Source organism: Zootoca vivipara, chromosome 9 (assembly GCF_963506605.1).
Source record: "Zootoca vivipara chromosome 9, rZooViv1.1, whole genome shotgun sequence".
In the NCBI taxonomy this organism is placed as follows: domain Eukaryota; kingdom Metazoa; phylum Chordata; class Lepidosauria; order Squamata; family Lacertidae; genus Zootoca; species Zootoca vivipara.
This window is the reverse complement of record NC_083284.1, coordinates 56,172,634-56,198,184: the sequence shown is the minus strand read 5'-3', so window position 1 is coordinate 56,198,184 and position 25,551 is coordinate 56,172,634. Positions and strand designations below refer to the sequence as shown.

Here is a 25,551-nt window from a genome sequence, read left to right as displayed (position 1 = left end):
CGGGGGGGGGGGGGGGGACTGTCCACCAAATGGATTGTGAAAATCATTTTATTGACTGCCAGGGATGCCAACTTGAATAAAATATTGGGCAGGGGGCAGGTAAGCCACACACCCCCCACAAAAAATTGATCACCTGACACAGGACATGCACACCATTTGAATGGCGGTGCCCATAAACTTCGGGGGGTAGCCCCCTCTAGTATTTTATTGTGGGGAACTGAAGACCTCTTGGCCCCTAGTTGGTTCCTATGTTGACTGCAACAGGCTGCAGTCACCATCAGAAAAAACACAGTATTCTTCCAATATTGTAGAGCTATACTCCTGCATCTTTTGATAGCGCAGATGACACTGAGAATTCTCTAATAATATAATTAATTGAAGGAAGACATTTTGGCAGAGCAATCACAGTCATTCCAAATTGTTTGCCTCTTTCTCTATGCACTTCTTCTGCGTTTCATCACGGCGAAGTGGGTGGAATGCTGACCTTTAATGTAATTGGTTTCTGGCTGTTTGATGATGCTCCCCTTGTGATAGATAGGATGCGACGGATCATTTTGTTGGTTACATCAGGGGAGGCTGACCCAGCAAAGAGGTAAATGTCCAAGGCTGTGCAGAGAGGTCAGTGACTGCGTTATCTAACTCCAAGCCATGGTCTCGGGCTGTTAGATAATGCTGTCAAACATTGAGCAAGAAAAGATCACTGGCAGCCATAGCGTTTCACTAAAGGAAATTACTCAAATCCTTTTATAAATAAGACCTTTGATAAATAACTGCTGAATTTGGTATCTGTTTAAAAGGCATTGCTTAAATGGGTTTCTTAGCTACTCACTGACAGCATGGGATTTCTGAAATTGTAGCCAAGTTTTGCTGTCATCAGTTAAAGGTCCTTCACACAGAGCAAACAGGCAAGCCCATAGTTTTTTCTCTTGCATTAGAGGAGTAGGCAAATTATACAGATTTATAGGTTTAAAAAATTCCTTCAGTAGCACCTTAAAGACCAACTAAGTTTTTATTTTGGTATGAGCTTTCGTGTGCATGCACACTTCATCAGATACACTGAAATAGAATCCACCAGACCCTTATGTATATTCAGAGGGTGGGGGGTGGGAATGGGTGATGGGCTGATAGGAGTGGTAAACCTGTTGATGGCTGTTAATGACTGCTGATGACTGCAATTGGTCTTGCGGGGGGGGGGAGCAAGGGCTGAGGCGCTAAAGAAAGCTAGATCATGCATAATGAGATAAGAATCCAATGTCTTTATTCAGACCTGGTCTCTCCATAGTTTTAAGCTTGGTAATAAGTTGCAGTTCAGCAACTTCTCTTGGTAAAGTAATTTGGCACCCTCTGCTGGTGCCAGCATGAGGCTGTTTAAGTAAACCATGTGTAGTAACTATGCTTTTTTTTTGAGAAGTATCTCAGAAACCTGCTGTGTTTGTAGGAAAATTTGAAATGTGACCAGGTTTTGAGGGTCAGGAAACATATTGTACGCTCCAATATAACTCCTCTTTGGTGTTGGTCAGGCACTGACTGGCAATTATTGGTCAAATACGAACTAAAGAGATATACTTCATAACCATAATAAACAGTAGCATTCTATTGAGTGCTCATTGCCAGCTAGGATTCATGATCTTAAAGAGTAGTAAATAAAAGTTAGGGTTGATATGCCTATTGCGTGCATTCTGATTGCGTGCACACACATTGTCTGGTTTCTCTCTCCCCACCCCACCCCAGGTGGCTTCAAAGTTTTACATCTCTACCCTTGGCAGAATTACAAATAGTGTGGGGAAGGGGGAGTGAGAGTGGAGACGCAAACTCAAATTGCACATGATACATAAGGCAACCTGTGACTTGTCTAAAACAGGCATCCCCAAACTGTGGCCCTCCAGATGTTTTGGCCTACAACTCCCATGATCCCTAGCTAACAGGACCAGTGGTCAGGGATTATGGGAATTGTAGTCCAAAACATCTGGAGGGCTGAAGTTTGGGGGTGCCTGGTCTAAAAGGTACTGTTTAGAACCATAGGAGAACATCTAATGATTTCGGCCACGTTCAAAGGTAATGAAAAGCCTGAGTTACCATGATTTGCTGTGACTGAGCAGTGTGAGATGCAGCCAGCCTAGTTGCTCTCACTTTGCCCTTTCCCTGACATGAGTGGGGGATACAAGGAAGCCACGTTTACAGCATGTCTTGTTTTGACATCTGAGCCGGCGATCCTGGTGTTCCAAACAAGCCAGGATCGTAAGCCATCAGGAAACCTTGATTTAAGCCTAGTGATCCAAACCAGGGCTCCAGGTTCAGAGAGCCTAACAAGCCATGTGTAAGTTCAGCTTCATGGTTTGTTTCTTCAGTTCACACAGGGGATGAGCAAAGTGTTAAGCGATCAGGCTGCATGCATGAGTATGATGCTCATTAACAATAAACCAAGATAAGCCAACAAACCTGGCTTATTGTTACAGGCAACCTTTACATGCGAAAGATTGCCCTTTGGTTTTTCATCACTTGACCTCCATGAAGTCTTTGTTTCTGCTATGGACAAAGTATCCCCATCAGGATAGCTAAGAATGAGACTCTTATTCTCAAGGTTGTGGGTTTGAGCCCCATGTTGGGCAAAAAGATTCCTGCATTGCAGAGGAGTTGGACTAGATGCCTCCAGTGGTCCCTTCCGGCTCTGCAATTCTATGATTCTATCGGATGGGATTTGTACAAGTCTCCTCCTTGCCCACCTTTATTGTTGGCCATTGAATAAGCTTGGGCTTGGCTCACAGTTTTAAATTGTCACCTAACATACATCCTCACATTTAACCTTCTGTTGCTTTTTAGTAGATTGTAGCATAATGCTGCTCACCTAAGTCAGTAACTTCTTCTTTTATGTCTTCCTTCACATGTGTGGTAATGGGCTCTTCCAAATCTCCATTTAGATAATTAGTTCGGTCTACTGCGCTGTGGAGCACTAGATGCACAAAAAGAGATAGTTATGCAAATGCTGATATCCTACTGCAGTTATATTTTACTTGTATTTTAATCGAGGGATTCACAAACGGTATCTCTTGTGTTTACCTGGGTCTTTCACTTTCCTTGTGTCTGTGAGCTGCAGATCTCCTGACATACCACTAACAGAATCTTCCGCACCTGTGTCTCCATGTAATTCTGAGTGAAATGTTACAGGTTATGACATTAGGTTGTGGAATTATTATAACAGAAGGAGTCTTACTGCATTTATTCTAAGGAAACAGTTTTTTAAAATTTAAAAAGCAAAAGCAAAACACAATAATAAGATGCTTAGGCATTTTCCTAGATGGCCCCCAGAAAATCAAAAGTGAGTTATCCAATTTTATGTATCACCAACCATGTGGCTTAATTCTGCAAAGTAACTTAAACAAAACCAGGACTCTTGTCCGTAAGGTCCCTGCAACCTACATTTAAATGAATTAGATACACCGGAATGAGGAAAAGAATGAAAGAAGCAAAGATAACAAGGGCTGGAACTTTCTTTTAGACAAACTTCTATTGTTCCCCTTCTAGTCCCTGCCAGTTTAATCCTAGCTATTTATCTCTACTTTGGCCTCCAAGCCATTCTGATAAATAAGGTTTTGTCCCTCAGTTGAATCATATGCTCTTGCAAATGTTATTACGTGGAGGTCAGGAAGCACAGAACTGTAGCTAACTATTTATACTATAAATACTTGTGTTTTTCATTGCCTTATCAGTACATTGTAAACATGTTTCCACCAAATGACCTCTGGCATCTCCAATTTAAAAGAAAGGGGGAGTTAAAGGTATTTAAATATTCCCAGGTGCTTCACACACTCAAATGTCCTCCACACACAGAGTTTTTGTCAGTTTCAGACAGAAAAACCAATTGACTGAGCCACAAGTTACTCAGGACTGGGTGGCAAGGAAGGGGGGTGAATGTAGTTTGGTAGCAGTGGCCCAAGGCTTCACCCCCACCCCAACGATACTTGTGTTTCCATACAATCCACTAGAGACCCTTTTAAGAGTACAAATTCATGTTTCTACATTATCACTATGTCATTGCACTTTATGACATTTGGAGTTATCATAAACAGTAGTTTTGTATTTCTATTCAGATCTTGTAATGGAATATCCTCTTTATGGCATTGAATCATAGAGTTGGAAGAGACCACAAGGGTCATCCAGTCCAACCCCCTGCCAAGCAGGAAACACCAACAAAGCATTCCTGACATATGGCCATCAAGCCCCCACTTAAAGACCTCCAAAGAAGAAGACTCCACCACACTCCTTGGCAGCAAATTCCACTGCCGAACAGCTCTTACTGTCAGGAAGTTCTTCCTAATGTTTAGGTGGAATCCTCTTTCTTGTAGTTTGAATCCATTGCTCTGTGTCCACTTCTCTGGAGCATCAGAAAATAACCTTTCTCCCTCCTCTATATGACATCCTTTTATATATTTGAACATGGCTATCATATCACCCCTTAACCTTCTCTTCTCCAGGCTAAACATACCCAGCTCCCTAAGCCGTTCCTCATGAGGCATCGTTTCCAGGCCTTTGACCATTTTGGTTGCCCTCCTCTGGACATGTTCCAGCTTGTCAGTATCCCTCTTGAACTGTGGTGCCCAGAACTGGACACAGTACTCCAAGTGAGGTCTGACCAGAGCGGAATACAGTGGTACTATTACTTCCTTTGATCTAGATGCTATACTCCTATTGATGCAGCCCAGAATTGCATTGGCTTTTTTAGCTGCTGCATCACACTGTTGGCTCAACAAACCTCATCACAGTTCACATTCCTTCTTATTTTTTGCACTTACGGTTTTGTTTTGTTGTCTTCTTTGACCTTTTAATTATTATTATTTGTTTATTTGTACTTTGAATTAAACAGACTTTTGTAAACAGACCTTTATATATAAACTTTCATATGTGTATATATATTTACTAGTGCAAAACTGATAAAACTAATTTTGATGGCTTAGAACTGTTACCTCTGAAATTCTTTTCTGTTTTAGTTTCTGCCCATTCTGCAGGCTTCTCGCTGTCGTCATTATCCGATCTGCTTGTTTTATCTGCATTGCTGTGGCCCAGAATAGCATCCAGCTCTCTGAAAAACTTCATACTTTTGCTTGTGTTGCCTGAATATTGGGCATTTTTTACACTCTTATATTCATGCTTTAGATTTTTGTATTTTGTCCTGCACTGCTTCCAGTCCCTGTCGATTCCAAATTTTTGGAGTCTAGCAGCAACATGTTCAAATATTCTTTTGTTTCTCACTGTTCCCTCGAGTTGTTGCTGGATGCTTTTATCTGACCAGACACGTATTAGAGCTCTAACTTCATTAATAGTCCAGTGTTTTCCTCCTTCATTTGCTACAGATGGAATGTATGGCAGACTTCTGGTCGCATCTAGTATTGGGGTTGGGTTACCTGCATCAGGCAGAATAGGGGAGAGACTCAGATATGTGTTACCTGCATTGAGTGGGATGGGGTCAGGATAAGGTAAAATAGAGGGTGGGAGAAGAGAGAGAGAGAAAAAAAACGGTTTTGGTGAACTTTTTAATTCCTGTGCACGTTTAGGCTGCAGTCTTATACCCACTTACCTGGAAGTAAGGCTCAGAGAGTTTTACTTCTGGGCACTGTTATAAACATAAATTCAAGGTAGAAAACAAATTGGTTTAGCATATAACAGGCTTTCCCAAACTTGGCTGCCCAGCTGTTGTTGGACTACAGCTCCCATCATCCCTAGCTAGCAGGACCAGCTGTTAGATATGATGGGAATTGTAGTCCAAAAACAGGAGGACAGCAAAGTTTGGAAAACTCCGACATATAAGGTCTCTGATTTAACAAAAGCCAACATTACATATATTCTTCCAGTAGCACCGTAGAGACCAACTAGGTTTGTCACACGAAAGCTCATACCTTTGACAAACTTAGTTGGTCTCTAAGGTGCTACTGGAAGGATTTTTTTATTTTGTTTTGACTGTGTCAGACCAATACAGCTAACTACCTGTAACTATTACATACATTGTTAAAGCAAAGCCATACTGACTGCAGAAACAGAATCTGCGCAGACCCTCCAAGTCTCCCTGTTTTCCAGGGATGTCCCTGATTTAGAGAAGCCACCCCAGTTTCTGATTCGATCCCAGAATGTCCCGCTTTTCCTTAGGATGTCCCTACTTTCACTGGAGAAATGTTGGAGGGTATGGAGTTATCCAACCCCCGAGCCATCTGAAGATAATCCTGTATAGGGAAGTTTTATTATGTTTTTATATATGTTGGAAGCTGCCCCGAGTGCTGGGGCAACCCAATAAGATGTGTGGGATATAAATAGTAAAATTATCCATATGGAATGGGACATCCCTATTTTCAACAGAGAAATGTTTGAGCGTATGATGGGACCAGATTATCAGTGGTGCTCTCATTCTTCTGTGGGGGTCATGGTTTCAGAACTGTGTATAATATAAAGTGTGAAAGATCAGTGCAGTTTGAAATCAGTGGTAAAAATCGGTACCATTTTGAAAGATTCAGAGCACTACCCTAATTCAAAATGATGTCCAATTGTATGTGAACAGAGATGGAGACCTGCTCCTTCACCTCAGGAACCATCATTCAAAATTTGGTTAGGATATCTTAAGAGATGCCCAAATGCATAGCGAGCAAGCAACTTTCCAAAACATTTTAAGTGGAACTTAGTGCAATGCTAAGGCAGTCATTCTGTCAGCGCAAGGGTATACTGTGGAAAGTTGTCCTCCTGAAATCCATTCTAGGGGTTTCTCCAACCCTATGGAACAGATTTGAGGAGTGGGTGTGTGGCACGTGTAAGGAAGGGGGGGAGGAAATCCCACTGCACAAGCAGAAATTATTGTGCTGACGAGGACTTGTTAGTGGAATACCACCCACAGTACATAAAAATATAGAATCATAGAGTTGGAAGAGACCACAAGGGCCATCCAGTCCAACCCCCTGCCAAGCAGGAAACACCATCAAAGCATTCTTTACATATGGCTGTCAAGCCTCCGCTTAAAGACCTCCAAAGAAGGAGACTCCACCACACTCCTTGGCAGCAAATACCACTGTCGAACAGCTCTTACTGTCAGGAAGTTCTTCCTAATGTTTAGGTGGAATCCTCTTTCTTGTAGTTTGAATCCATTGCTTCGTGTCCGCTTCTCTGGAGCAGCAGAAAACAACCTTTCACCCTCCTCTATATGACATCCTTTTATATATTTGAACATGGCTATCATATCACCCCTTAACCTTCTCTTCTCCAGCCTAAACATACCCAGCTCCCTAAGCCGTTCCTCATAAGGCATCGTTTCCAGGCCTTTCACCATTTTGGTTGCCCTCTTCTGGACACGTTCCAGCTTTTCAGTATCCTTCTTGAACTGTGGTGCCCAGAACTGGACACAGTACTCCAGGTGAGGTCTGACCAGAGCAGAATACAGTGGTACTATTACTTCCCTTGATCTAGATCAGGCATGTCCAACAGGTAGATCGTAATCTACCGGTAGATCACTGGACATCTGCAGTAGATCACTGGTAGATCATTGGCTCCCCCCAAAGAAGCTGCACAACTGTGGCTCCCCTAAAAAAATGCTCAACATTTTATCTCCTCCCTGAAAAAACTCAACAACTTTGACCTGAACCCCAAAAAGGGGGTAGATCACTGCCAGTTTTTAACTCTGTGAGTAGATCGCAGTCTCTTGGGAGTTGGCCACCCCTGATCTAGATGCTATACTCCTATTGATGCAGCCCAGAATTGCATTGGCTTTTTTAGCTGCTGCATCACACTGTTGACTCATGTCAAGTTTGTGGTCTACCAAGACTCCTAGATCCTTTTCACATGTACTGCTCTCAAGCCAGGTGTCTCCCATCCTGTATTTGTGCCTTTCATTTTATTTTATTTTTTGCCCAAGTGTAGTACTTTACATTTCTCCTTGTTAAAATTCATCTTATTTGCTTTGGCCCAGTTGTCCAATCTGTTAAGGTCATTTTGAAGTGTGATCCTGTCCTCTGGGGTATTAGCCACCCCTCCCAATTTGGTGTCATCTGCAAACTTGCTCAGGATGCCCTCAAGCCCATCATCCAAGTCATTGATAAAGATGTTGAATAAGACTGGGCCCAAGACAGAACCCTGTGGCACCCCACTAGTCACTACTCTCCAGGATGAGGAGGAGCCATTGATGAGCACCCTTTGAGTTCAGTCAGCCAGCCAGTTACAAATCCACTGAATGGTAGCATTGTCTAGCCCACATTTTACCAGCTTCTTTACAAGAATGTCATGGGGCACCTTGTCAAAGGCCTTGCTGAAATATAATATTTAAATAAATAAATTTGCAGGCTCTTTGATTACTCCTTCTATCGTTTGATATGTACCTGAAAGCACCATTGATCGTCTGATTCCTATCTCAGAGTTTGTTCCAAAAACACACTAGACTGACTTTTTCTGCTTCAACAGAATCCTTCTACCATATGGCTCCTGAAGAGCCCTGGAAAAGTCTGAAAACCTTTGCAGCAGCACTCGAGTCTTAAGAGGTTGTTTCCTGAAACAATGAAAAATAGATACACACCCCTTGCGCTTGCACACACAGAAGCACTTGCACACTCACACATACCAGTAGTCCTCTCTGGATCTCAGCTGATGAAGCAGAAGAGCTTGACCATTTTATTTCATAGCCTTATATCAGTGCCCATGAACTGCATGTTGAGTTGAGTTTTTACTTCCTCTGCCTTCGATGCACACAACCATGTTCTTGTTTCCAATCAAGAACCGAATTGCTGCATAAAATAAGTAATTTCATTTTCTTGTATTTTATGCAGATGTTAAAGCGAACACCACAGAAACCGGGCAATAAGAAACCATCCCTGAATGCCCTAGCCCAGGCACGTCCAGCTTTCAAGAGACTGAGATCTACTCCCACTATATATAGGGGGGGGGGAGGGTCCTGTGATCTACCATGGGCACCCAACGATCTACCAGTAGATCAGTGTTTCTCAACCTTTTTTGGGCCACGGCACACTTGTTCCGTGAAAAAAATCACGAGGCACACCACCATTAAAAAAGTTAAAAAATTTAACTCTGTGCCGCCCTATATTGACTATAATTATGACTGTAAGAAACACTTGCCAATTCCTGTGTTGATTGCAATCTCCTGTAATAAGGCTTCACAAGCCGTCCGGCGGGTCAGTGTTGTTTATTGGCGGCCGCCAGGCTCGTTTGCACTGAGCTTTGGGAAAGAGGAGGAGAAATATTGCTTTCGGGTGGGTGAGTGATGTGTATTGGCGGCCGCCAGGCACGTGACAATGCAAATCGCCCTTCTCATCGCCGCACGTCGCGGCACACCAGCCAGCGTCTCACGGCACACTAGTGTGCCGCGGAACAGCGGTTGAGAAACGCTGCAGTAGATCACGATCTACCTGTTGGACGGCCCTGCCCTAGCCTTTGCAGCATATTTGTTCTGTCCCTCTGACACAATAATATTCCATTCTCAACGAGTATGAGAAACAGAGAATTTGCTGTCTCTTGTTTGCCATCCTTTGTTACCTAGTTGAATGGGCCTGCAGTGGGACATAAAAAGTAGTGGATTTGCAGGGGGGTCTTCCTCCTCTTCCAGTGTAACTGCAACTTCACCTGGGAGGAAAAAAATTTGTTTTACATAGGAAAGGCATCAAAGATATTGTCGTATGAATTATGACTTGCTACAGTATAGATATTTCTAATGCAAACTTTCTATTGAAACCACAACATAGATTCACAGTCATCAGATATCCTCAGCCAGGCTAGTTCCTTGAATATATTAATTTCAAATAGTTACAGCAAATCTTACCCTAACATAACACATTTTAAAATGTAAAAATGTAAAAATGAAAGAAAGAAGAAGAAGAAGAAGAAGAAGAAGAAGAAGAAGAAGAAGAAGAAGAAGAAGAAGAAGAAGAAGAAGAAGAAATAATAATGGATCTTTAGATAATGTGAAGTAGTAGATAGTGTGGCTTTTATCTAAAGAATCTTGAGGAAAACTCTTTACTCCTGAGATGGGGCCTGGCTTCCCACCCTCTTCTGTCTTCCAAAACCCACCCCAGAGAATAAAGAGACCCCCTCGGATTTTTGGAAGATGTGACTGATCCACTTATTCAAGTGTTAGATCCAAGCCAGTATTTTCTCTTTTACATAGCAATTCGATGATGTAGGCCAGGAAAGGACAGGATCACGCAATCTTCATCTAATGAAAGGCTATTTAGCATCTGTGCATTTTTATTTTTATTTTTTGCAGTACAATCCCAGTGGGGGCTTACTAGTTGGGAAGTGAGTATAGGATTGAATCTGGAGTGGTGGTGTTATTATTATTAGTAGTACAGTGGTACCTCGACTTACGAAGGCGATCCGTTCCGCGGCGCTCTGTGTAAGTCGAAACCTTCGGATGTCAAAGCGTCCATTTTGCGCATGCGCTAAGCACGATTTGTGCATGTGCAGACCCCGCGCGCGGGGCGAAAATACTTCCGGGTTTGCCGACTTCTTAAGTCAAAACCTTCAGAAGTCGAGGCATTCGGAAGTCGAGGTACCACTATAGTAGTAGTAGTAGTAGTAGCAGCAGCAGCAGTTGTTGTTGCTATTGTATAGTTATTTATACTCTGCCTTTTTCCCTGACATGGACTCAAGACGGCTTACAGATAAAATAAGAACAGCTAAAACATTTAAAAAACAAAACATTTGTTTGTTTGTTTTTTAATATCCATGCAGTTACGGGACATCGATCTCTGTGGTACGTGAAACGCATGTAAGCAAGGCAAGTTGTATCACATGTTTTAAAAGGAAATGAAAACTACAGCACAATTCATTGTTAGCCAGGACTGATACTCTTACTTCCCACATACTTCAGTAATGAAAAAGCTAGAAGAAATATCCAATCTTCTATTTTCCCCATAATACTTCTGCATTACAATAAATTTATTAAATCTGAAAGTAATTATGTAATTGTTCAAATATGTTCTCATCCACGTAGCATTAAACTATGGCTCAGTGTTGTGTGTGAATGTAGCCCTGTGTTTATCTGGCTGCTCACTTCCTACGTGCAACATGTAGGAAATTACAATGTATGAAGAGACTAACATATTTGTTTTTCAAAGTCATTGTGGTGAGTTTGTCCTTTTTGCATTTAATATAAATATGTGTTGCAGAGCATTTGGGGGGCATTTCAGGCCCTAACTGCTATCAGTGATTGGACTTTAAAAGATAAGATAGTGCTTTAAAATATTCCCCAGCTAAAGTCTGCTGCTCAGACATCAGAATTCCAGGAGACTAAAAACACTCTGAGATGCCTAAAACTAGCTGGCTGTCTCTTTATCTGTCTAAACTGCAGTCTTTCTCACACAGACACCTGAATTATCTGATTATTAGTTGGGAGGGAGGTCTGCCTCCCCCCTTAATTTTTTCCTATTCCAAACATTCAAGGAGCAGTTACAGGTAGGTAGCCGTGTTGGTCTGAGTCGAAGCAAAATAAAAAAATTCCTTCAGTAGCACCTTAAAGACCAACTAAGTTTATATTTTGGTATGAGCTTTCGTGTGCATGCACACTTCTTCAGATACACTAGAAACAGAAGTGTCAGACCCTATATATATACAGAGGGTGGTGGGGGTGGGTGGGAATGGGAGATGGGCTGATGGGAGTGGTAAACCTGTAGATGGGTGTTAATGGCTGCTGATGGCTGCAATTAGTCCTGGGCTGAGGTGCTAAAGAAAGCTTGATCATGCATAATGAGATAAGAATCCGATATCTCTATTCATCCCAGGTGCTTCCATGGTTTTGAGCTTGGTAATGATTTCCAATTCAGCAACTTCCCTTTCCAGTCTGTTCCTGAAATTTCTCTGTAATAAAACAGCTGCTTTGAGATCTTGTATAGAATGTCCTGGGAGATTGAAGTGTTCTCCTACTGGTTTTTCAGTCTTATGGTTCCTGATGTCAGATTTATGTCCATTTATCCTTTGGCGTAGGGTTTGGCCTGTTTGTCCAATATAGAGAGCTGAAGGGCACCGTTGGCATTTGATGGCATACACAATGTTAGAAGATGAGCAATTAAATAGTCCTGAGATGGTATGTTGGATGTTGTTGGGGCCAGTAATGATGTTGTCTGGGTGTATGTGGCAGCAAAGTTGGCATCTGGGTTTATTGCAGGCTCTGGTACCAGTGTCCATGTTAAGTCTGGTGGTTGTATTATTGTGGGTGAGGAGTTGTTTAAGATTGGGTGGCTGTCTGTAGGCAATGAAAGGTCTTCCTCCCAGAGCTTGAGAAAGGGAGCTGTCATTGTCCAGGAGAGGCTGTAGATCTCTGATGATGCGTTGTACTGTTTTAACTTGGGAGCTGTATGTGATGACTAGTGGTGTTCTGTTATTTTCTTTTTTGGGTCTGTCTTGCAGCAGGTTCTCCCTAGGTATCAGTCTGGCTCTGTTGATCTGTTGTTTAACTTCATCAGGTGGATATTTTAGTTCTAAAAAGGTTTGCTGTAGATCTCTTAGGTGAGATTCTCTGTCTGTAGAGTTGGAACAGATACGGTTGTAACGTAGGGCCTGGCTGTATACGATGGATTGTTTGGTATGTTTGGGATGGTAGCTAGAAGCATGTAGATATGTTTGTCGGTCAGTTGGTTTTCTGTATAAGGTGGTGTCTATACGTCCATCCTGTATTTTTATAGTAGTGTCCAAAAAATGTATTTCTTGCATAGATTGGTTCATTGTTAGGTTGATGGTGGGGTGAAAGTCATTGAATGTCTGGTGGAAGGTTTCCAGGGTCTGTTGTCCATGTGTCCAGATAATAAAAATATCGTCAATGTATCGTAGGTACAAGAGTTGGTCTTTAAGGTGCTACTGAAGGAATTTTTTTATTCAAGGAGCAATTGTCTAACTATTTAGTTTCCACGGCAACGTATCTCTTGTTATTTACATAACAAAGGATGTGCCTGGCCAGACCTGGCCAGCAGGTTCGACCAACTTTAAGCATTAAATAGGAGAGGCCCATTAACCCTCTCCTGTAGAACCTCCAGTCTCTCAACTATATACAAATTTCCTTATTTTTATAATAAACATACTTTCATATTGCAGATTATATTTGCAACGTTTTGCCTTTCCAAATTTAATTCTCTGATTTTAAGGGACAAGCAAAATATATCGCATATCATCATACAGGCCTCTGGAAAACATGTAATATTAAGCTGCCTTGCAATGCATATTACTTACTGCTACTGTATTATTTAAAGCGTTTTAAGCCGCTTTTTAGAGGTACAAGCTCCGAAAGGGACATACTGTACAGAAGAGTGAGAGATATGGCACAAATATTCACAGCTGAACAAATTAATATGAGGAGCTGTTCTGAAGACCTCAGCTATTTTTATTATCGCTGTGAAAAGGAAAGAGACATATATATATATATATATATATATATATATATATATATATATATCCCCATCCAAAGGAATATTCATTAACTGTTACTTCAAAAAGGGACAACATCTTTCCATCACTACAAATATGTGTCTTTCAACCTTGGCCCTTTTGTTTTCATTCCACCTGAGCATAAATGCATCATCTGCAGCATTTTAAATTGTATTGCAATAGCATAGCTCGTTCCACAATTATTATTTCTCTTTGGTATAAGCTAGATAGCTGCAAGTATATATATATTATGAACAGTGACAGATAATCCCAATTAAAAAGCAATAGAAATTTGAAAACCCCTGCTCTGATGTTTTTGCTTTCCTTTACAGGAAAGGCCTTGTTATAAAATCATATTGGGGGGGTTGCAGGACACCATTATTAATGAACAGAGAGGGGTAACCACAGCTTGACAGCTACGGCTACCCAGAGTCCTTCGCACCACCATTTCGCCGCCACAGCTTGGCTCTCCTTCCCTCCAGAGACCCGCACCCCCTCCGCAGGGATTAACATATTCAAACACCTCCTAAAATCCAATATAAACTCTGCATTTCCCCTTCGCCTAAGGACAAGCATATGCAACCCTTGCCTAGACATCTGCATTTCCCCTTCGCCTAAGGACAAGCATATGCAACCCTCGCCTAGACAATTATCACAGACAATTATCATAAACTCCACCAAGTAACGCAGCCCATTTTTATACAGCCTTACCATTTTATACAAACCTTATACAAACTTGCTATGAACTTTTACCTTCTCGTGATTATACGCTTGCTTCTTGTGATTATATGTCTGCTGGCCTTATGTGCCTTAAATGTGAGAAACCCCTTATATCCCTTGAAAGGCGTCCCTCCCTATATGCCTAAGAACCTAACCACAACCTCAGTATTACTCTTGATTAATTAGACTAGTGTTCCTCTGTATTAGAAAATAGGTTTGTTAGTATCTCTTTGTATTAGAAAATCACTGTTTTATATTTTAGAACTGTATACGTCAGGATGTATTAGAAATGTTTTCCATACTTATTTTCTGTGCAACCCTTCTCTGACCCCAAGCCCCCCTGAAACCTCCCCATCACCGTCCCATACCCAACGAAGGAAGACACAGACAATAGAAAGATTAGCTTGACAACTTTATTCAAATTAAACATGCCATAGTCCATCTTTCCGCGGCCTCAAGGAAAACACCTGCCGGATGAAAATCACCTCATGGAAATCGTCAGGAAATCGCTCCACTCCTGCGCCCATCTCGAAGGATTGCCCACCTGTCAAAACAAAGGGGAGTACCATCAACGACAGGAGAAGAGAGATTGACATCTCTCCATCTGAAAGGAAAAGTCATCTCCGCACCCAGCTAATCCGATCTCCCACCCACCGCCCTTGTCTCCCCCTCCCTCGCAGTCCAGAGATTTCCATGCAGGAACAGGAGGGTATATAGGGGGTCCTTACCATTTCCCGGGTTCCTTCCTTCTTTCCAGAGGCAGGGACCCTACAGCTGTAGTTTTGCATTCTGCAATAAAGGGATCAGTTTGTTTTTCCTGACAGCATTGTGTGGTCTCTGTCATTTTCCCGGCGGAGCTGAACTTAGTGCAATTTTTGGAGCTTCCGACCCGCGTCTGTCCTTCTTAAAAGGCAACGCATTTTGGGGTACATTTTTCATAACAATATGGCGAGCCAGGGCAGGAGACTCCGTTTAGCCGTACTCTTGGGGCGCCGTGGTTGGGGAGCCCAAGCGCACCCAGCCATTTGCAGGGGGGATCCCCTTCCCCGACTGTCCCTGGAGTTCTGGCCTAACTGGGATCCTTAGCGGGACCACACAGGGAAAACAAACAGGATCCAGACGGCCGTGGGGGTTGATTTTACAAGATTTTTCTTCTCCTGATTGTTGCGAGGTGACCAAGCTTCAGGAAAAGAAGGCAGCGCGCTGCGACGTGAGTATCAATAGGGAAATTGGCTTTTCGGGGTGGGAATTGTCACAGCAATCAAACTCTTTCCTATTTTTCATAGCCAAAAAACCCAAAGCCCGTCGGAGTCTGCCCAGGCTGGAAGGTTTTGCGGCTGCCCTTTTCCTCCCCAAGGCTTGTTGTCCGTCGGAGTTTTGCCCAGATAGCGAGCCTTGGCAACTCTCCCTTCTCTCGCTTAGCTATCCCGGGTGAAGACGCCCCTCTGCCATGGCGACCTTTTGTTAGGTATGACCCATGACCAGAGATTGCAAGTGCGCCCGTTCCCTCTTCCTACTTTGCATTTCCTCAGGTCCGATCTGGCATTGCGTAGGCAAGCGTTCAGTAGGACCTGAGTCTAGAGAGCAAGAGGCAGGGAGATTGCTGTGGCACTATTAAATTGTGGGTGGGAATAAGGAGTCCTCCTCGGAGTGTGTCCACTTTCCTAGAACGTTTTCCTAAGGAGACTTTCCAAACCCCATTTTCCCTTAGAGAGCCCTTTAGCAAACCTTCCCAAACCCACTTTCCTATCGGAGTCGGTCCACTTTCCTATCGGAGTCAGTCCACTTTCCTTAGACGTGCCCCAGGTTCCCCAGGAGTCCCGTGAACCCCGAGAGACCCCAAGGCCCCGTCGGAGACCGCCCAGGGCTAGAACTTGCGCAAGTGCCCCTTCGGAGACTGACCAGGGCAAAAAATAAAAATAAAAAAAAATGGGTGCACCCCTGTCCAAAGAGACAACTCTGCAGGCTTCAGGGGAGAAATAAGCCCAAGGAGAGCTTACTTCCCGTCTGAACTCTGATAAACGCCTCCAATTGTATTTAAGAAATGTTTCAGGGTCTAAAACAAGAAAAAAACCAAAACAAAATGCAAGCTTGCTTAAATAATTTTTATGTAAGGGCTTGATCAACCCAAAAACATGGCAAATATTAAAAAGAGTGGAAGTAGTGTGTAAAGGTTTGTTTTAAAGAGGCTGTAGAAGGTTTTTTTTTCTCTCTCCAAAAGTATAAAGAGGTGTGTGTGTGTGTACCTACCCATTTTTCAACAGAAAAGAGGGGCAGGATGAAGGAAAATAAAGAGTTGTAACTTTGAAAATGCTTGCTCAATGCTTTGAAAAAATTTCGAAACTTGAAAATATTCACTTCATAAACTCCAGCTATAAGTGGATAAGAGATGTACTCAATGTTTAGAAATATTGTGGGGTTGTGTTTAGATTGGCCACAACATCCATAGACTGCCTTCTTAAGTGTGCATAGTTAAAACTGCCAACTTGTTTTAAATTTCTAGTATAAAGAAACAATGTTGAACCAATCAATCTTAAACATGATAAATATGAGAATGAGGTGTGCAAATGTTGTTATTGAGAGAGGCTACAAAGGGGAGTCTTTCTCCAAGTGACTAGAGGAATATTGACTAAAGGAAAATTGAACAGCTATTCCTATAAAGGTGATTTGTTTGTCAAAAGTAGAGCTTCCATAGCCAGGAATTGTCTATCTGAGTCTAGTTTTAACTTTGATTGTGTTGGACAGAAGGGTTATTGTCGGGCTCCTGATATCAGTCTCTTAAGGAAAAAAACTCATCTGCTAAAGGGTTCTGTATAAAGTTGGTATTTTCATTCAAATCTTGTGAATCCTGTATCTTAGAGGGTTAGACTAAATGACCTCAGGGTCCCTTCTAACTTCCATTTTAGAGCTATGTGAAAGGCAATGTGTCTGATGTGGTGATGGGTTGAAATTCAGCCCAGCTCTGCTTTCTGGCAAGGAAAGATTATTGGTTTTCAGAGTTGGAACAAGAGTGTCATTGTTGTTTTTATGGAGTGATTATATAAGTTTTTATCACTTTCTCTATTAAGGTTTAAAGTTTAAGCACATATGAAAGTCTTGAACATTTCCCAATCTTTATCCAATCTTAAGATTTGCTAAGGCTTCTATATAACGTTGGTACTTTTAATCTTCCCCTTCCTTATTTTTCCCTTAGTACACACGTGTGCTTCCGTGATAGGGCATAGCCCGTGTTTCCTTCCCAGTCAGGCATCTGTACTCAAATGTATGTGTATCCTAAGGGCGGTGATAGTGTTGAGATCCCCATATTTCAGAAGGGGTGGACTAGATTACTCAAGCACTGAAAAGTGAGTTTAAACTCTGGTGGCTTAGTGAAATGGCCTGAATTCTGTCAAGCTTTACTCTTTGGTGGAGAAGGATGGAAAGACAGATTTTTTAAAGTTTGGCATGAAGAGTTTGAGGTGCCACTTAGAAAGAGGTAGAGATGGTATATCATACATTGGAAATGAATGTCTGGTGTTTTTCCCCCCCCCACCATATTGTCGGCTATTTTTTAACTGCAAAACTCCAGCCAACAGTTCAAGCACATACAAATTCATAATCAAGCAGAATGAGCCTTGACCATCCCTGTAAATAAAGGCCAGAAGAATTAGTCTGGAAGATGGTGAGGCCGAGATGAGTAAGAATGTTGAATATCATTAAGTCTGCTCTGGCCATATTGCCCATAGATAAGGGGGCAGAGAATTTAGTCTGCCATGGCTGTAATAAATTAATTAAAAACAAACGAAAACATTTGCAATTACGAATTCACCCCGAACCCTGTAGATAAAGGGGGCAAATCAAGATTTATTTTGCCTGGGGTATGAGATGTTTATATAGTACAGTAAACATGGCTAATTAGTGCCATGACTTCATTAAGGAGTTTAATTTGACCAAACTTTTATTGCAGCTTTCTTGTGAAAGTATTGGGTTGGGTTGTCTGTGAAAATATTGGGTTGTCTGGATGTTGAAGTTTTATATATTTAAAGTTTAAGATTTATAAGCCTGCTTCCTAAGCAGCAAGGAACAGGAAGTAAGAGGTGTCAGAAATATCGCAGGACACAAAAGCTATAGAAATGGATTTAAACTGACCAAAAATAATTTAATTTGACCACTTTTTGTTGCTGGTTTGGTGGAAGTGTAAATTGTTGGGTTTCTGTGTAAAATCTAACCTATTCACCCTTCCCTTCCTCTATTCAAATGGTAATTTAGCCAACACCAGCAACACTTTCAAGTGGTACAATGGATTTCTGAATCATGAACTTTGTACATGCACAGAGGCTATGCCAGCTTGAAGAGAAAAATAGAGAGAAAAAGGAGGTTAAAAACAAAACAAAACAAAAACAGCAACCAAATGCTGAAGGGCCTGTGCCATGCAGGGGAAAATTTGTTTAAATTTCCTTATGTGTCTTTGACTCCAGGGGGTCACTTGAGAAAACAAAAGGGTCAAGTGTTGGACCATCATTCCAAATCTAATATGCAAAATTCTTTCCAGAGGTAAATATCTCAGCACTCCCACTTTGAGTTCATCGCTTGAGTACTTTCATCATCGCTTGAGTACTTTTTGTTGTTGTTTGTTTCCCCTTTCAACAGGATACTGATTGTGATTTTAGTCAAGGGCTTAGAAAAAACTCCAGACTATGCAAACCAAGGGTCTGCTCCCCCTTTCCAATGGGTATTCAGGAAGCACCTTCAGATACTTATCTCGCATTTGCATTTCACCCCAAGCATTAACTCCTGCATAACCTCCCCCCTTGCAAAGTTCCAACCTAACATGCAAAAATTATTCTCACAGCTTTCCCAGGAAGAACATTTCTAAAGGATATGTGAACCTTTAAGAAGACTAAACTCCAGTAACAAGTGTTTATTTTTTCCTTTCTCCCACAGCAAAAAAAAAAGGGGGGGGAAGTGAAGAGATACAAACAGTAATTTCCTTTTTCCTCTTTTATTATTTCTCTTTGGCTTTGACGCTTCTCTTTAGCTTACAAATAATCTGCTTCCATTTATTAAATCAGTTTTTCCATTATGTCTATGAAATTAATCTAACCATACTTGTACAACTTTAGATTGCTACTCTTTATTTTCATTTGAGATGCTCATTATTAGAAATTGTGTGTTTTAGCATTTATTTATTTATTTTGGTTCCTCATATGTCAGTGTTTTGTTTTGTTATATTTTGGGGCATGTCCATCAGTCCATCACGTGGAATGCCAATATTAACCTGTGTGGTCTTTATAATGTCTTCATATTATTTGATAATAATTTTTTTTTAATCTGAGATTTTTGTGTCAAGTCCTTCTTAAAAAAAAAAAAAATTGTTGTTTGAGTGGTAATCTAAATATCATTTTGTTTTTATTTATGCATTTTTTCTATTTCTACTTTTTCTTCCTGTACATACGAATGTAGCATCTAAGTCATTCTTTCCTGTAAATAATAATAGTAATAATAATCCCTTTCAAACAGGATACGCGAACCTCAAAGAGAATTCAGAACCACACATGGAAAATGTTAATAACTTATCAATTGTGTCCTAATTAACAAAATTGTTGTCCTCCACAGCCAAACTAGGTGAAGTAAATTAAACAGACTGAGTAGACAATAACAGCAGTAATTAAATATGAATGATAATAATATTTAAATGAATAAAATGCTTAACTATGATCACATATTATTTCCAGCTTCCCAAGAAGAACTTTATAGAATATTTTCCCCTTTATTATTAACTAATTATATCTTCAGGCCCCAACCCCCTACAGGCCTATTTTCAAAAGGATGTTTTACAGGAAATCAAATGCTAATACCATCCCCTCACCACCTTACCAACCTGCCAATGCATCACAGTGGCCACAACAATTTATTCCCATAAAAGACTTGAGAAACTAAGTAATTGAATTATGAAGGGCATTTTATCTCTTAGCTATAATGTTTCAGCAAGGTTTAGAAGTGCTGTTAACTTCCTCCCAGTGACTCAAAGGCAGACAAGAAAAGCCCTTGTGCCCAAGGTTGGAAATACATGCAAAAGCAGCAAGAATTATCTCAAGTTCACCCAATTGCCTCAAGATATACAAATGGTGTAGACCTAACAATGTGAAGGTTTTATGCATTATGTGTTATTATGTAGGAATGCTGAAATGTGTCAAATGGGACGGACAAGGGGGGGAATGAGTTACAAGGATATTTCTTTTTTTATTTTAGACTGTGCCCTCAAGACTGTGCAACTGATATATAATTATGTTTTATGTTACGTGATATTCTGCAGAAACCTTGACCTATGTCTGACAAGTATATGTTATTTCCACAAGGGGGGGGGCATTTTTGTGTGTAATTGCTTTCATGTTTTATGTATAGTAAGTTATTGTATAGTGTAACATTCCTTATGCACCCAATGGTGGTATTATTCCTTATACACCCAATGGAGGACTCGCCCAATGGAGGACTCATGTTTTCTAAAAGATCAGGCTATTGCATAGTCCATTGTTGAGATTTAGATCCATTTATGACCACATTTCCTTATCTCACCTGGCACTTTGTAGTGTGCCAGCCTTCTTTTTACCAAGAAGCAGTTTCAGGATTCATGAAACCAGCAGATACAAGAAGGTGTATATGCCTTGATTTACCTGGAATGATTCCTTATAGAATTAAATTGACCAATTTGGACATGTGCCCTTTTCAGAATGGTTTTTATGGGGCTGTATAAATTATAATTGGGTCAGTTCTAATTGGGCAAGTGAATCCAAGGTGCAAGTAGCTTTCTCCCTTTAAGAGTAACTGAGCAACTCCCTACTACAGTGCAAGACCAGAGCCTATAATAAAAAAATCCCATAGAAAGCCCAAGGCAAAGGCATCTCTCTCATGACATGTCCAAACCTGTGGCAGCTATGGTGAGTGCCAGGTGACATGGTCGATATGAAAGCCCTAAGGGGATTCACCAGGGATTGTTGCTGCTGTGCCATGATGGAGGTGTGAGACCAGAGGAGAGCTAGCTTTGACACCTGACAACACACAAAAAGGTAAAAACAAACAAACAAACTACACTTTCCAGTCAATATTGGTGGATCTTCTGGTAAATGTAAAGCATAGACCACTTGTTTTTCCCATAAGTGCTAGAATACTGCTGCATACAGTGAAATGGAGAATACGTCACTGTCGATTATATGAGGCAATGATTGGTTGTTACACAACAATATTGCCTCAGAGAGGGGACACTGTTATAAAATCATATTGGGGGGGTTGCAGGACACCATTATTAATGAACAGAGAGGGGTAACCACAGCTTGACAGCTACGGCTACCCAGAGTCCTTCGCACCACCATTTCGCCGCCACAGCTTGGCTCTCCTTCCCTCCAGAGACCCGCACCCCCTCCGCAGGGATTAACATATTCAAACACCTCCTAAAATCCAATATAAACTCTGCATTTCCCCTTCGCCTAAGGACAAGCATATGCAACCCTTGCCTAGACATCTGCATTTCCCCTTCGCCTAAGGACAAGCATATGCAACCCTCGCCTAGACAATTATCACAGACAATTATCATAAACTCCACCAAGTAACGCAGCCCATTTTTATACAGCCTTACCATTTTATACAAACCTTATACAAACTTGCTATGAACTTTTACCTTCTCGTGATTATACGCTTGCTTCTTGTGATTATATGTCTGCTGGCCTTATGTGCCTTAAATGTGAGAAACCCCTTATATCCCTTGAAAGGCGTCCCTCCCTATATGCCTAAGAACCTAACCACAACCTCAGTATTACTCTTGATTAATTAGACTAGTGTTCCTCTGTATTAGAAAATAGGTTTGTTAGTATCTCTTTGTATTAGAAAATCACTGTTTTATATTTTAGAACTGTATACGTCAGGATGTATTAGAAATGTTTTCCATACTTATTTTCTGTGCAACCCTTCTCTGACCCCAAGCCCCCCTGAAACCTCCCCATCACCGTCCCATACCCAACGAAGGAAGACACAGACAATAGAAAGATTAGCTTGACAACTTTATTCAAATTAAACATGCCATAGTCCATCTTTCCGCGGCCTCAAGGAAAACACCTGCCGGATGAAAATCACCTCATGGAAATCGTCAGGAAATCGCTCCACTCCTGCGCCCATCTCGAAGGATTGCCCACCTGTCAAAACAAAGGGGAGTACCATCAACGACAGGAGAAGAGAGATTGACATCTCTCCATCTGAAAGGAAAAGTCATCTCCGCACCCAGCTAATCCGATCTCCCACCCACCGCCCTTGTCTCCCCCTCCCTCGCAGTCCAGAGATTTCCATGCAGGAACAGGAGGGTATATAGGGGGTCCTTACCATTTCCCGGGTTCCTTCCTTCTTTCCAGAGGCAGGGACCCTACAGCTGTAGTTTTGCATTCTGCAATAAAGGGATCAGTTTGTTTTTCCTGACAGCATTGTGTGGTCTCTGTCATTTTCCCGGCGGAGCTGAACTTAGTGCAATTTTTGGAGCTTCCGACCCGCGTCTGTCCTTCTTAAAAGGCAACGCATTTTGGGGTACATTTTTCATAACAGCCTCATCAGTCTAGCTAGCTCCAGCAGCTGGTTTAACTACCATCAGGCTTATGTATTTATAGAAACGCTGGTGAGCAGAACCGTCCTCCCCCCCCCCTTCACACACATACACACACACAGATAAGGAGAGAGTGCATTAAGTCAGTTTGTTCTTCCAACTGTGCCATCTGTGGTGCAAAGTGGGGATTGAACCCTAGCAGCCTCTTAATGTATTTCAGGTAAAGATAATACAGAAACAATTTTCTTTTTCTTTTCTTTTTTACCTTCATTGTTCTCCCTGGTGCCATTTATGATGTCATTTGCTGAACACCTGCCGTCTTCTTCCTCTGTTAACTGTGTGACAGGTTCATGTTGCAATATGGCATCCAATTCGTGAAAAAACTTCATGGTCTTTGTAGCATCTCCTGAGTTGTGGGCATATTTAACTGTCCTATATTCATATTTCAGGTTTTTATACTTTGCACGACATTGCTTCCAGTCTCTGCAGATCCCCAGCTCCTGTAGCCTTTTAGCAATGTAAATAAATATTCCTTTATTCCTTAGTGTTCCATGGAGTTGCTTTCTGATGTTTTTTTCTGACCAGACGCTTAACAAGGCTTTAACCTCCTCCTCAGTCCAGTGCCTTCCTGCTCCACTCTCCATGTTGAAAGTGACCTGGAAATGATTCACTATTTCTAGCCAAGATTTTGTTTCCTAGGAAACCAGACGGCTGGTTGTCAGTAAGCTCCACAGAGATGAAAGGATCTAGTTTTACTGGCTCAAGCTGCCTGAGGGGAGTAACTTGAGAAACTGCCAAATAAGCAGGTTCCTTATTAGACGCAGGGAAATAAAGCAGCTCAGGCACAAATGATTGCAAAGTATGTTAATAATTGGCACTCAGAATAAGCTGTTTTCTGCTTGACAAAATGCATTCTTTAACCCTTGTTGTGCGCAGTGCTTTAAAATGTAGTCGCTGCTTTGAAATGAAAATTGAGGCTCTAAATATATGCTGCAGACTGAATTGCAATAGCTTTGGACCCTTGTGCTGTAATACTTGCTAGCAAGTAGGTGCCTTTGATTTCAGAGTATGTTCAAGTTGATTAGGATCGCTGCCATAAGCCTGCGATTCACAATCTGGCATGCTTATACGTACAGTGGATTGATCTAGTCTAACTGCAAATTTAGCAGTTTTAAGTAAATTCAGTATCCACATGTTTAGGCATTTTGTGATTCGTAGCAAACAGAATGGTTGTAGTTTATGTTTTGAAGATTTAAAGGTATTGGTAATAATTTCATGTGGGTGGCATTTATTTGAGTTTACCAACAATGCACAAAAATGAGCAACAACAAAAAAAAAGAACAAATTAGTCTCGGAGAAACCATATTAGACTATTTTATTGTCCAGAAAAGTAGATTTGTCTTTTCCAAATCAAAGCTTTGGTTTTTCTCAAAAATAACGAAATAAAAATACATATTGTATTGAATTCAGACTTGGTCACACTTAGAGTTGACCCATTAAAATCAGTGGAACTTAAGCTGATCATGACGAACCTGAGTTTCATGAATTTCCACAGACCTGCTCTAGCTATGGTTATGCCTATATCCAGCCCATAAATGTTGGTTGTATATAATTAAAACTACTTTAAACAGCTCTTCATTTTATTGTTATGCATTCCTGTCACCATTGCTCCATGTAGATACAGTATTTTGCAGTAAAGTTTGTTTTCTCCCACTTAATCGTCAACATGCACACGCGAGCAATTTAAACAAAGCTTCAATAAAGCCAGTTGCATGTTGCCGATGCTGATTATAGGCATAGCTGCCAAGTTTTCCCTTTTCTTGCGAGGAAGCCTATTCAGCATAATGGAAAATCCCTGAAAAAAAGGGATAACTTGGCAGCTATGATTATAGGTGATATTTCTGTGGTATGGTTTGTTGTTTCCAAATATTCTCATCTGTTCCTGAGAATGGCACATGTATGGGATCTTTGGGGTCCAAGAACGTCTTAGACAACCCCCCCCCTTGAATATTTTATGTCCTTGCAAATGCACAAAAGGTTTCTAGGGGACACACTTTGGTGATCTGTCACCCCGAGCAAAGGCCAAAATTTGGCGCCCCAAAATGGATCTTCTCGATTATGGATTGTCTCAATTTTGCTCCCCCATTGCTTGGCACCCTGTGTGGGGGAACCGCTCACAGCCTTAGGATTCCATCCCCCCCTTAAGATTCTTTGTGCTTTTGCAAATCTGGCACTGTGGGTTTGTGATGGGTGAAAGCATTTCCCGTTGGGTTGTACATAAAGTCCAGCAAGAGAAAGTGACCTGCTTCAGGCTATACCTTGAAGAGTGGGGTGATAGATGAAGACAGGAATCGTTGCCTAAATGGTTTTCTTGCAATATTTAATATGGTTTCCCTACCTGGGATGGGGGATTTGGACTGTGTTCCATGGGGCAAAACATCTTGAGTCAGCACTGGTAAAGAAGGGGATGCCTTGTTGTCAGACAGTGAAAACGTCAATGAATGCAGGCAACAACAACAACAACAACAACAACAATTTATTACTTTATACCCCACTCATCTGACCGGGCCTCCCCAGCCTCTCTGGGCGGCTTCCAACAGGATATTAAAAACACAATAAAACACCAAACATTAAAAACTTCCCTAAACAGGGCTGCCTTCAGATGTCTTCTAAAAGTAAGATATAGGTAGTTGTTTATTTCCTTGACATCTGGTGGGAGGACATTCCACAGGGCGGGTGCCACTACCGAGAAGGCCCTCTGCCTGGTTCCCACAATTCTTTTGCGGAAGCCAGGTGCTTGGTGGGTTTGGCAGCCTTTATGGCCTCGGTGGAAAACACAGTGACCAACTGACAGCTACGACAGGGGTGGGGAAACT

At 41.5% G+C, this 25,551-nt stretch overlaps 2 protein-coding genes across 3 annotated transcripts in view; one reads left to right on the top strand and one right to left on the bottom strand.

Annotated features, from left to right (window-relative positions):
- The window catches only part of PAICS (phosphoribosylaminoimidazole carboxylase and phosphoribosylaminoimidazolesuccinocarboxamide synthase), a 72,453-nt gene extending 49,267 nt beyond the window's left edge, over positions 1-23,186 (bottom strand). The window contains exons 1-5 of the mRNA XM_060278813.1: positions 22,941-23,186; positions 9,514-9,600; positions 4,962-5,441; positions 3,058-3,147; positions 2,846-2,950 (exon numbers count right to left, since the gene is read on the bottom strand). Coding sequence (XP_060134796.1) covers positions 2,846-2,950; positions 3,058-3,147; positions 4,962-5,441; positions 9,514-9,600; positions 22,941-23,064 — 886 coding nt within the window. The 5' untranslated portion in view covers positions 23,065-23,186. The remainder of the gene's footprint in view (positions 1-2,845; positions 2,951-3,057; positions 3,148-4,961; positions 5,442-9,513; positions 9,601-22,940) is intronic.
- The window catches only part of PPAT (phosphoribosyl pyrophosphate amidotransferase), a 77,613-nt gene that overhangs the window by 34,861 nt on the left and 17,201 nt on the right, over positions 1-25,551 (top strand). The window contains exon 1 of one of the 2 annotated variants that reach the window (XM_060278809.1): positions 23,320-23,720. The exons of the other annotated variant lie outside the window; for it this stretch is intronic. The gene's annotated coding sequence lies outside the window, so the exon portion shown is untranslated. Of the gene's footprint in view, positions 1-23,319; positions 23,721-25,551 lie in introns of those variants that run through there. 2 annotated transcript variants of the gene reach the window in all.